Source organism: Geospiza fortis, unplaced genomic scaffold, assembly GCF_000277835.1.
Source record: "Geospiza fortis unplaced genomic scaffold, GeoFor_1.0 scaffold112, whole genome shotgun sequence".
In the NCBI taxonomy this organism is placed as follows: domain Eukaryota; kingdom Metazoa; phylum Chordata; class Aves; order Passeriformes; family Thraupidae; genus Geospiza; species Geospiza fortis.
In genome coordinates, this window is record NW_005054298.1 from 5,853,238 (window position 1) to 5,866,539 (window position 13,302).

Below are 13,302 nucleotides of genomic sequence, written 5' to 3' on the forward strand. Positions count from 1 at the left end.
GTCCAGAACAGCCTGCTTCCCAAAATACCAGAGTTGTGAGTATTGGCATGGATAACCAAAGGAATCAAGTGGCCCTACCTGTTCTGGGGGAACCCTCTCCCAAACTATTCCAATGCCAACAAAAAGGAGACTTTTTGAAAGAAACAATGCCACAGAAGGAAAACTACTTGCATCTCACCAAGCAACATATTTACTGAAAATACATTTACCTACAAATATTTTTTAAATTGAAGACCACTTTTATAAGCAATAATATATTAATCATAAATTAGAGAAGATTACTTTGGCTAAATAACATTTCAGTATCAAAAGTAACTCCACCAGCTCATTCCAAAAATTTTTTTATTAATATCACATAAGGACAGACATTTGTGTATGTGTAGCTTCAAAACTGATATAAAACATAACTTAATGAGAATTAATAACTTAATGAAAGTTATAATTTAGGAATTTATAACTTTAGGAATTTATAACTTCCATAATAACTTAATGAAAAAAATAATTTAGGAATTTATTAAAAACTCAATTTCCATTGCTAAAGCTCTGGTTTAAGCCCTAAAACTTAACAAGAAAAAAATACCACAACAGTTTCAATATGGTTAATATATGAACTAGATGAAATTACAGGGTTTAAACTCCATGACTTGAGTCCTTTCATCCTGAACTTCTGGATGCTCTGAACTACAATTCACTACATCAATCAGCCTGGCATGTGACAGCTCATTTACCAATTTTTGGGAACCATATGGGCATGATTTTAATCAATATAGCAATAACAAAATGAACTCCCTGATTACAGTACACAGTGATGAGTTTATGCTGTTTAAGTTTAAAGTTGTCAGTAACACCTTCTGTCTCAAAAGAAACAGGCACTGAGTTGAACTTATCTGTAAGTTTTAGTGGATTCAGGCTGATGAAACACCAAGTTTGATAATTATGATTCTGCTGCATTTTTCTCATTAATTTTCCCTTAAAGTGTGTGGAACAATACTCACAGAAGTGAGTTCTGAAGAGGCCACCCAGATGACATCAACCAGGAGGAGAATGACAATTCCTAGAGCCATTCGCCTGCGCTGGGCAGATGAGCTGCTCTGGGAGCTCATCCTGTTCATGATAAAAACCCACACCATTTGGAACCTGGGCAAGGGGAAAAAAATAACACACAGAAGTTACAGTGACACACAAAAAAATAAACACTGGGGGCAACTGTTTCATACATATAAACAGGACCTGATTTGCAAGGACACACAACTGTGTTGTTAAAAAGCAGATCTTTGACAGATCCAGCAGGAAATTTTGAGATATTAGGGACAATTAGAAAGTAAATCTCGACTTTACAAAAATTTATCAACTGCTTTATCAATGAAGTAAGAGAAAAGTAGGTAAAACACAATGTCTTTTTGGAATTTACACTACAAGTTCTGCAAACAGCATAAATTAGATTGATGTGTTGTGACAAATGTCAGAAACATGTTTAAACTTAGAGGCATTCAACAAATATTTCAGAAGACATAGGAAAACATTTGGGTAAATTATAAACCCTTACAACAAGAGGTGATTCAAGAAAAAAATAGAACAATTAACTGTAAACCTAAAGTAGGCTACACATGTAATGTGTATTCTACTTTAAGTATTCTACAAAGTAAAATAAAATGTAATTTTAATACAATTACATTTAATACATGTAATTGTATTAAAAAATTATATGGCCATTTGTTATTTTATTAAATATAGGCATGAACCAATTCTAGTGAAAATCTATCAAAAATTCATTAATGCTACTGCAAAGGAATTCACATTTGTGACACAGGCTTACAGCTGCCCATTGGATTGCCTAAATTTATGTAAGGCCTAAATTTAGGAAAACTTTCAATTATATTACTAAAAAGATTCAAATACAATTGACAAAGACTGATGACTCATTCTTGTACTAGAATCCTTTACAAACTCTCTAATGAATGTCAGCCAAACACGTATGTGGTATTTCTATCATTAACCTTCAGTTATTTATGTATATATTTTAAGAACCAATTTATTAAGAGTTCATTAACTACAGATGGCACAGCATACCATAAACTCAAACACCATCTCTGAGACAACTGCTTAAGGAACTGCAATCTAAGTCATCTTTAGAGAGCAGCTTCTGACTTTCACAGGAAATAGAGGTCATCTGCTTTGCTAATATGGTTTGATAAATTTTAATTGAACTTTGTTTTTTCCACATGTGTCAACATACAAATACTTGCTTTCTTTTCATTATTTACAAATGATTTATGAAAGAGACAGTGCAATAATGTCCTCAGTGAGTGAGGAAGGTACATTTTTTTTTCCAGAACAGCCTCAGATTAAGGATTTAAGTGCCCAGATATGCACAAGCACATTGGAGATCACAGCACTGTTTTCTGCATTGACTCGTATTCTATACAGTCTCTGGCATGTTCAAATTTTGACACTTTTTCCTCCATTTCTCAAAGGGCTTCTTTCAAAAGGAAAATGAACAGGCAGAGTTCCTGAAGTATAATTATACCACTAGATCTATGCGGATATATTCCATGTGTGGGCATCAGTTCTGGATAATTACTCTGCTTTTCTGATAAAATGGTGGGACTGACAAAAGAAAGCAGAAATCTGCAAGTAGAGAGAAGCAAAGTTATGAAAGACTCAGCAAGGAATTATAGTTTCTACTTGATACAGAATAAAGGAGAAAATATTTGTTCTCAAAGAGAGAGCAAATAAATGTATTATCTTAAACTTGAAGAAACTAACATAAAGGTTTTCAAGCTTGAAAGCTTATAAAGGTTTTTTCAGTTTTTAGGAATTGGTTTAACAAATACTACAAATTATACTCTACAAACTTTGCCTTTATTCATTTTAGACTAATAGCCTAGAAGCCATTACAAAAAGTTTTGTTATATATAGCCTAAAAATTGCTTGTGTGTTTGCATAATATGCAGCTAACGTGGAAGCTGGGCATAGAAGAGTTCAAAGAAGCTGGAAGGAAGAAATCTCATTCCTGCCAGGCTATAGCACAACTCATGGACAGTAGGAAATGATCCTAGAAATAGGAAGCACTGCAGCCTTCCAGCAGCTCTGTGCTGCAGGCAGGAGGGGAGAGGTAGCTGGGGAGACAGGAGGGAATGGCCCAGACTGATCAACTGGACATCTGCACATCAGATGTTCCCTCACACCTACAGCTCTGCTCCTCTCACCACAGGCTGCTTCAAAGCACACTCTGTGAACAGAGATCATGCACAGATAACATTCACATTCTGCAGCTGTTTAATCTTGTGCTCAGTTGTCTACCTTAGGCTTGAACAAATCCCTTTAAAATCCTTCAACAGGAGCAAAGTAAAGGATGATGGAACATCCAGCACTTTTTAGATAAGAGGTTACACAAAGTTATTCAGAGTCTATGCACATTTTACACCATTTCTGCTGTAACTTTGCTATGTAGATGCTAAAATTCTAAATAAAGAGCCCATAATTATGCCTTGGAAACTGGAATTTTTTTTATGTTGCAGTAAGAGCAGCTATTACTTCTCATCTGACTACCAAGTAGCTGTTTAACATTTCTGTGTGCCTAATATAGCCTCTGCTTGATCCTTCCCTAACAAGGCAAAAAGCTTAACAAGAAAAGGTGACTATGAAGTGCAGCACATCACCTTCAAGCTAATAGCTGACTAAAAAAGTTACCAAGCAGCAATACTAAAATGCCTGTAAAGTTCAGCAGAAATTCAAAAGCCTACTGAAACCTAAATACTAAGTTTTAGGACAGAATTAAAACCCTGTAAAACATCACACAAAATGCAAAAACGCAAAGACAGATTGAAAGTACTGTTTTGAGAAGTTTTAGACAGATACATTGTCCCACTTATTAATAGTACTCATGAGCTTGCAATGAAATATCCATCCACACTTTTATGTTTGGCTTCTGTACATTGAGGGTAATATGCTCTGATAGAAATGAACACACAAGAACAAGACTTTTCTCACATTACCTTCCACAATAACTGTAAAAAGAAACAAAAGTGGTGACTAACAAACTTCACACTTCATGTCAAAGTGAAGATAGTCTCCTAAAAAAAAAACGAAAAAAAAGCAAAGTGTGAAACATCATGTGCACAGGTAAATTAAACATTTATCTTTGCAAAATACTGTCTAAAGTTTCAAGTTCTACAAGTTCTTCTGCAGCTCAAGTCCTAAGTGTGGGGGACATACATGTCTAGAACCTTAAGAACTGGTCTGCATCAAAAATGCAGGGCAGCCCTGACTTGCAAGACACAGGATCCTTACCTACTTTTGATATTACAAAGAACACAATCCCTTCCTTATTAATTGACTATAGGAGGTTCACATGAGGAACAAGAACCTTATGATGTTAAATTCTGATTTGCTAAGCTATGCAGAGAAAGGCACTATTTCTTAAGTGCACATTCCTAAGCAAAGAATTTAAACATTAGAACTAGGAAGGTAATGGAAGAACATACAGGCTTGTTTGCCTTAAAATAACCTAGAAAGATAAAGCACCTCCATGTTATGTCTTGAGAAAGCCCAGTATCTTTCCTTCCTTAAATGGATACAGCATTATTATTGTATTAAAACAAAACATCATCTTACATAAAATTTATTTATCATTTTTAAACTCAGAGCCTATAAACACATTCAATAAAATCCACTATTTTATAGGAAAAGAAACATTATACAAAATAGATCCATAAGTTTTATTGCCTGGAAGTGCTGGAATTTTTATTATTATTATTATTTCTATTATTATTAATGTGAAACGTTGCTAAGCTCTGTTTTAGGGATATCCTGAATCAACAGGAGTCACACACTATGCTAAGGAGTCTCAAATTAGTGTCCCCAACAGAAGTGGCACCAAGGGCAGAATTAAATGCTTACACAAAATTAGCTTTTGATCACCTGTCAAGCATGGCTGAGAGTTTGTAAAGTGTTAACAGGGAGCAATAGCTCAATTCATGCTTTTCACCTCTTAGATTAAGAGGTAACTCATTAAGAGGGACCCCACAAGCCCCCACTGAACTCAACATAACACACAGCAAGTTCAAACCTTTTCCACAGTTTACCAAATTACCATAACTGCTTAAAAAGACCCAACAAACTGGAAGATGCATTTTTAAGACAAAAGTATGTGACCATCCATCTTCTATTTCACAAGGACAATGCTCACTGTAGATCCTGCACACCAAGGCAATCAATCACAAAATCACAGAAGATTTTGAGTTGGAAGGGACCCACAAGGATCATAAAGTCCAACTCTTAAGTGAATGGCCCAGGGATTGAAGCCAGAACCCTGGCATTAATATTGTAGGGCTTTACCCTTACAGAACATTTAATTTATCAAGTGCAAAAAGTTATGATAAATTTAGGCCACCAGAAGACACAGAGACTGCAATGAAAATCATGGTTTAAAAGTAAATATCATATTCTACTCTATTAATAGAGCAGAAACTTAAGCATATTTGCCCTTTGTTTCCATTATTAGGAAATAATATGCTTTCCACATAGTGTAACTTTAAACATACCAGCTCTAATCTGACATTTAAAGGAATATTCATTTAAAATACTTTTCTTAATATCATTATAATTTTCAGCAAACAGCACTGAGACCTTTTAAAGTCTCTGTTTTTAAATTTATTTACCATTCCAACAGTCTTAGAGTTGATGCTGTCATCTTGCAGAACCATTTTTCAGCCAGTTACATGAAGATCTTCTGAAAAACAAACATTAAAAATTTTCTTGTCATGACACTGTGCTTTGATTTTAAAATGCTGCAGTACCCTAGATCATGTAAGAAGAGCCACCACTTCAATTTATGATATCAAAAGATATAAAAGTAGTCTCACTGTGTAGTCTACAGTGCATGTTCACACAGCTGACTGCACTGAAGCCAACAGGCTCAGCAGCCTGTCCAACTCTCCTGAACATGCAACAAGCAACTTCTGAGGGCAGGAAATAAAACTGCACCATTGATACCTCATGTGCAAGCTGATTTGGACAGCATCAAATGTTTCTTTGTGCAGATTATTTCCACATTACAAGCTCCACCCAAGAAGACAAAATCACATGAAATTCTCAAACTTTTACTGCACTGACAATTAGGGAAGAGAACATTATAGGCCAAAGAATTGCCAAATCATTGCAAAACAGAAGTCTTGCTGTTCTGGCTGTTCCAGAAGGAAAACACATAGCCTGTCTCTCCCCTCCACCACCAAAAAATAGAAAAAAGGACATAACAAGAATGCCAAAAGACACAGAACAGCATCTCAGTCACAAGCCATGGTGCAAGCAAGTCAACTGGAAATTCTAACTTGTATTTACTCAAGATTATTTCATATACAATTTGAAAGACAACATATCAAGATAAGGCTTGCAGGCAAAATAAATGGGTTTAGTTTTTCCAGTTATACCAGCTGCTCCAACAATACAAGTTCTGGGATACAACCTCCTCCCCCTTTTAACATGTTCTGTCATCATGTTCATATTGGATTATTTTTGAGATAAGAGAAACAGAGACACTGCTTTCACTTTAACCAGAAAAAAAAAAAACTGAAAGTAAAATGATTTACAAGTCAAAATCTGTAAGCCTACATTAAAGCAACATTAATCTAACAAAATTCTGATGTCTACTCAACCTCCAAAGGGTACCACGAGGTGAGAGCAAAGGCAAGAATATTCAGAAGAGATGGAAAAGTGAGCCTTATGCAACATGACTATTACATTCACTGCAGCCCTGTCACTTTTACTCAAAGATAGCTTCCTGAAGGATCTTAGAATATAGCAAAGCAAAAGATCCAAAAAAGCAACCAAGTTTTCCATATCAGTACTGAGTTCTGCAAGTAGAGATCACTGCTCCCATCTGCATAGGAAGTTACACAAGACTAAAGTCTGCACAGAAAACACATTAATTTTACTACCAAAATAAGATAATTTAGCTTAATCAAAGGTATGTTTTGGAATCTGGTGGTATGGAACAGTCATGCTATCAAACTGTCATGGCACAGCTGGATATGGGTATTTAAGGAATAAAAAGAACAAGAATGTTTGAACATTTTCACCAATGAAATGAAAGCTTCCTATTCAGCACTTACTCAAAATTCATGAAACAATGCTTCAAACAAATTTTCCTATATAGAACTAGTAGTGCAGAGTATTGATGTGTTTTATACCTCAGGGTCCTTACCAGCCACCAGCCTACCCAAGCACTCAGTTCTCAGTAACAGAGAAGGCAAGATAGCCCTGCAAGGCTGTGACCCTGCTGGACTTAAGTCTAACTGAAGGAGTTGGAAACAGCCAAGTTTCAGGTCAGCAGAGTGAAAACTGACAAGCACAACACACACTGACCTCCTTGTTATTCTTGTCCAGCAACATTAGGAGAAAAAACTCCACGTCAAACTGCCAAGGCCTCTCTAAGCTTCACCACGTACAGAACAATCCCAGCCACCAGTAGCTCCACATTTAACATCAGCTAAGGATTACAAATGACATCCATTTCACATGCTGCAGATCTAATCTTGTCTAGTGCAAGGACTAAACATATCGTGCTTTGTCACAGGATATACAGACACAGATTCCTGATAAGAACCAGCAGGGCAGCTTGCAGAGAGACACCCTGGCAGCTGGAAGCCGAGTCTCCCAAGCAAGGGAGAAAACGAAATCACTGCACTTGGAGTGAACAGCCTCCCAAGCAAGGGAGAAATAATCCACGAAATCACTGCACTTGGAGTGAACAGGGGTCTCCTTCCTGCCCACAGATATCTTTGGGGAAAAGGAGCAGGAACAAAGAGAAGGAAATGAGTAAGTCTTCTCAATGCACTCAGAGAAAAGTGAATGCCTAAGAGGAAAGCTACACGGCTCAAGCCCTGGGGACCTCGGGGGAGGAAGAGTGACTAGAAACTCACAAGCAGAAACTCACTGGAAACTGCAGGGGGAAAGGAAAGGGAGCTGTAGCCCACAGGAAAGGAAGCACGTACCCCTCACAGCCCCAGCCAGGCAGGACAGCAGTGCCAGCTCAGAATCACTGAATCAATTCGGGTGGAAAAGAGCTCTGAGATCATCGAATCCAACCCGTGACCAAACACCACCCTGCCAACCAGACCGTGGCACAGGCTTTCCTTAAACACCTCCAGGGACGGCAACTCCACCACCTCCCCGGGCAGCCCACTCCACTGTTTAATCAACCTTCTGTACAGAAATTCTTCCAAATGTCCAACCTGAACCTCCCCTGGCGCAGTTTAACACCGTGCGCTCTTGCCCCGTCACCGCTGCCTGGGAGCTCGACCCCCGCCCGGCTCCTGTCAGGGAGCAGTGCACAGCAACAAGGTCTCCCCAAGCCTCCTTTACCCCAGGCTAAACTCCCTCGGCTCCCTCTGGCACTGCTCACAGGAGCTGTGCTCCACACCCTCAGCAGCTCCGCTGCCCTTCCCCGGACACGCTCCAGCGCCTGAGAGCCTTTCCTGGAGCGAGGGCACGGAGCGGGGCCCAGGCTTAGGCAGGTCCCACCTGCCCTCAGTGACATCCAGGCACTCGAGTCCCCAGTGCTCAGGGCAGGATCTCAGTGCACATCCTGTTCCCGAGGGTCACTGGAGATGCTGCAGCCAAGGACGCTGCTGCTGTCCAGCCATGTCCATCCACGTCCATCTGTCCATCCATGCATCTGCCGCTCAGGGCAGGATCCCAGTGCACATCCCACTCCATTCCCGAGGGTCACTGGAGGTGCTGCAGTCAAGGACGCTGCTGCTGCCCAGCCATGTCCATCCATGTTGATCTGTGTCCATCTGTCCATCCATTGGGCTCATTGCCCAGTCCCTACATAAGCCTGGTGACATCCACCCACACAAGCCCCCAGTGCTGTCCCACACCTTCAGATGTGCTACAGGCAAGGACACAGCTGTCCATCCTCACCCAGCCGTCCATCTGTCCATCTGCCCATCCGCACCCAGCCGTGCCCAGCCGTCCATCTGTCCATCTGTCCATCCCTGTCCCCACCACCGTCCCCATCCCCATCTACATCCACATCCCTGTCCCCACCACCGTCTCACCGCCACCATCCCCATCTACATCCCTGTCCCCACCACACTCATCGTCATCATCCCCATCCACATCCCTGTCCCCACCACCGTCACCATCCCCGTACGCATCCCTGTACCCACCACAGTCACCATCACCATCTCTGTCCCCATCCCCATCTATATCCCTGTCCCCATCACTGTCACCATCACCATCCCTAAACCCATCCCCGTGCCCATCCTTATCCCTGTCCCCATCCCCATTCTGTTTCCTGTCCCCATTCCTGTCTGCGTCCCTACACAAGTCCCCATTGCCATCACCGACCCCATTAGTATCAGCCTTCCCATCTCCATCCCAGGCCAAATTGCTTTCTCCTTCTTTGTCCTCATCCCTATCCCCATGTCCATCCCCATGTCCATCATGTTCCCACCCCGCTCCTATCCCCGTTCCCATCCCCATGTCCATCCCCGTTCCCATCCCATTCCCATCCCTGTTCCCATTCCTGTGTCCATCCCGTTCCTATCCCCGTTACCATCCCATGTCCATCCCTGTTCTCATCCCCATGTTCCCATCCCATTCCCATCCCCGTTCCCATCCCCATGTCCATCCCCGTTCCCATCCCATTCCCATCCCTGTTCCCATTCCTGTGTCCATCCCGTTCCTATCCCCGTTACCATCCCATGTCCATCCCTGTTCTCATCCCCATGTCCATCCCATTCCCATCCCCGTTCCCATCCCGTGTCCATCCCGTTCCCATCCCCATTTCCATCCTGTTCCCATCCCCGTGTCCATCCCGTTCCCATTCCCATGTCCATCCCGTTCCCATTCCCATGTCCACCCCGTTCCCATCCCGAGGCTGCGCTGCAGTGCTGGCTGGGCCCCGTGTCCCTCCAGGCAGCCCTGCTCTGGGCACGGACATTTATACAGCCTCTTCCAAAACTTTAAGATAAGCAAGACAAAAAAAACCCACACCCACCAAAAAAAACCAAAAAACTAAAATATGAAGGAACAGAGAAAGCAGAGGAAGAGAGCATGGAGTGAAGAACTAGAGATGGAGAAGTGGAAATGGAGATTGAAACTAGTCTGTCAAAAAAAATAAAAAAAAGGGGAAGGAGCAAAACAGAAGTGTGCAAGACCCTTGAGAAATGTCCTAAAATGCAGCGAGGTGGTGGAATCTTAGTTCCATAGTTGCCATAATCTTTACACTCTGTGATACAAAGTCTCACAGGACTGAAAGCAGTGGCAATTATCAAATTTTTGCTTCACTATCAACACACTTGTAAGAGCATAAAAAAGTGATATTGTGTAGACATGCAAGCTAAATTAAAGCAAAATTTCAAGATGTATATGTTAGTGACTAATAAGCTGCAAAAGGAAATGCTAGCCAAAGTCTATCAAAAGTATTGAATTAAATGAATAGGCTTAGATGAAATTGCAAAGTCAGATTCTGGTCCTGTTTGGTTTGGTTTTGTAGCCAATGTTAGTCCTCTCTGTAGTCAGTGTTGATTACTATTTAAGAATAAAACTCACATTACCAACCTAAAGATAACCAAGTGTATGTCACATCTTGCTGATTATTTAGTATTTACCTGCTAACAGAAATAAAGTTTTTGGCATTTAGTTATTACATATTTTGGAAATTTTATAGCAAAAACTTAGGAAACAATAGTAAGCAATGTATACACATGAATAAAAAGGTGTTTAATTGTTATTAGGTGACATATATGATATAGCTGTGAAGTTATTTTAAATGCTACTCACACTTACAAACTGTTGAAATTGAACGTGATATTTCACACTTCCTATAGATTAGTGATTGAAAAAATCCATTCCCTCTCATATAAAAATGTGATAGTTTATCATAATTTTTCTGGGTGAGTTTTGCTGTTGGGGTTGAGTTATTCCCTGTAGATAAACATAAGTTTCTTCTTAAAAAACAAACAAACAACAAAAAAAACCCACCCCAAACCTGAAGAACTTTTAGTGTGAAACTGGTTTGGGCTTTTTTTTTTGTGAGCCTGAATTTCACAATCCAGCTGTATTTTAATTTGCATACAGTAGCACTAAGAGACATCCTACAAGTTTGATGCCCCATAAAAATGGTTGTTAGAAGCAGTAAGATACAATCCCTACCCTGAAGCATCTATAGCATAAATGGCACAAGGACATGCAGTGAATTATACTCTTGGTTCAATCTGTCCTTTTTTGATGTACTCTGAGTGTACATTATAAATAAAGTATTGATTTGTTCTTCTGGCCTCACTATCACTATTGGCCAAAATGAAATTGCCAAAATGTGCAGCAGGGTTCTTTTACATGAAATGTGACTTTACAACTGTCTAAAGAGATTTTAGGTGAACTGAATTTCTTAGACAAAGTTTCAGGAAAACAGCAGTCTTCTTGATGGTGCATTCTGTGGAATTCAGAGGAGTTGAAAAATATATACAATGTAACAGAAAAAACGTGTGTACATCTCACAGCCACTAATTTTCTTGGTCTTTGTTTAGTATTTATACAGAGACTCAGTAAACTTACACAGCTTACTCAAGGTCAGTCAGTTCATCAGCAGCAAAACCTGAAGAGAAAACCAGAGTTATGACTACAGCATTGTGACAGAGAAACTGCATGTAATACTTCCCTAGATTTAATAGTGCCTTTACTAAATATTATATTGGAAAATATTATACATAATTTATACTAAAATGGGGGGAATGTTTTATATGAAAAAAAAATTCCCTGCTGCATTTGAACAGGGGGAATAAACAAGGCAGCAGGGAAGGTTGAGATTCCCAGGCTCTTCTATCTGACCTGATTAAGAGAAAAGGCTTGGTTTGCTGCCCCTGGAAAATGCTTTCCCACAGTGATCAGCAGCAGTGACGACAAAATATCTGTGATATGCAGATTTTGCCTCTATTTATGCTTTAGTCTCCTTTGATGGTGGAAAGCACATGAAATCCCACCTGAATTAAGAGCAGCCTTCTGGGTGTAGCTCCATGTGGCCTCTCATGTGTATGAGTTTTCTTCTTTAGGAGGCAATGCAGCAGTTTGCACCTCAAAATGGCAGTACAGTTAAATCCACCTTGTTCAGGTTCTGATTTTAAGGCTTTTGACTGGGGCAGGCAAACAGGAGGGCACGGTTGTCCTTCAGGTTGAGTGCCAAGATTTCTTCATCACAGGATGAAGCACTTACACTGTGGTTCCTGGGGAATTTTGAGAGAAACAGATAAGCATTGTCAAAAGCCCAGAAGTTTGTAGTTATTACACTTAAAAATGTCACAGGACTTCTGTATTTTTAGCTCTTGATTAAGTAATTAGCTTCCTATTGTAAAAGTTCACGTGATGATCTTGCGTCTTCTCTGAAAGGAACTATTATGAGAATGATTTGTCTTTTGTTTTTACTGAGCCTTTTTCAGGAATTAGATTTTAGTAAACACATGTAATAAAACAATATGTATCTTGAAAGTGTACACATACTGCATGTTTATTTTTCTTGCTGTGAATATTTTAGTTACATGCACAGCATTTTTGTAGGCAAACCGAAATTCTATTTCCCAGCATCACCATAATATTTTCATAAGATAAAACATCCACAAAACATGCAAAGCTTCTAAATTGCACTTATCAATAAAATTTGAATTTAGTTTCTGCTCATATATGTTCTACTTACAAGAACACAAAAGCTGATTTGAAAGAAATAGATCAGATCCCAAGAATGAAATTTAATACTCTGTTGGTCTCATAATAGAGCTCTACAAAGGAATGGAATCTACTTATTTTAGAGAAATACCTCCATCAAAAGGATTTGGAACAGATCTTTGATGAACAAAATGTTCATGTTGATGAACAAGGCAAAGCAGCAGAAGAAACTGTATTAAAAATTCAAAGTGACAAAGTCAGTTTTGATCAACTTCTGTTCTCCTTAGGGAAAGGACACAGTCTGAGTGTTCAGGAGTAGACTCAGTGTAGGATGCAGACAGTGGGGTGTTACCTTGTCCTGTTGGGTTAGACCAAAAGTCCATCTAGCTCAGAATCCCCAGTGTTTCATAATGGATGCCTGGGGAAAATGGTGTTGGAAACAAGGGATTTGTTTCCATGGCACATCCTTCTAGTCTTTAGAAACAAATGGATACCAGCATCCTTATCTGGAAGGATGTAATTAAGACAATGCATTTAATGGCTGTGATGGACCCATGAATTTGGCTACTCCCTTTTGTGAACCCAGTAACACCAGAGCTGTTATGGATTTACAAAGGCAGAGTCTTATGACATAGC

At 39.8% G+C, this 13,302-nt stretch overlaps 1 protein-coding gene across 1 annotated transcript in view; it reads right to left on the reverse strand.

Annotated features, from left to right (window-relative positions):
• The window catches only part of SLC35F5 (solute carrier family 35 member F5), a 29,754-nt gene extending 21,327 nt beyond the window's left edge, over nucleotides 1-8,427 (reverse strand). Inside the window, exons 1-4 of the mRNA XM_005415743.2 lie at nucleotides 8,405-8,427; nucleotides 5,664-5,734; nucleotides 3,999-4,076; nucleotides 996-1,137 (exon numbers count right to left, since the gene is read on the reverse strand). Of these exons, the coding sequence (XP_005415800.1) occupies nucleotides 996-1,130 (135 nt within the window). The 5' untranslated portion in view covers nucleotides 1,131-1,137; nucleotides 3,999-4,076; nucleotides 5,664-5,734; nucleotides 8,405-8,427. The remainder of the gene's footprint in view (nucleotides 1-995; nucleotides 1,138-3,998; nucleotides 4,077-5,663; nucleotides 5,735-8,404) is intronic.
• Between the last annotated feature and the right edge of the window lie 4,875 nt (nucleotides 8,428-13,302).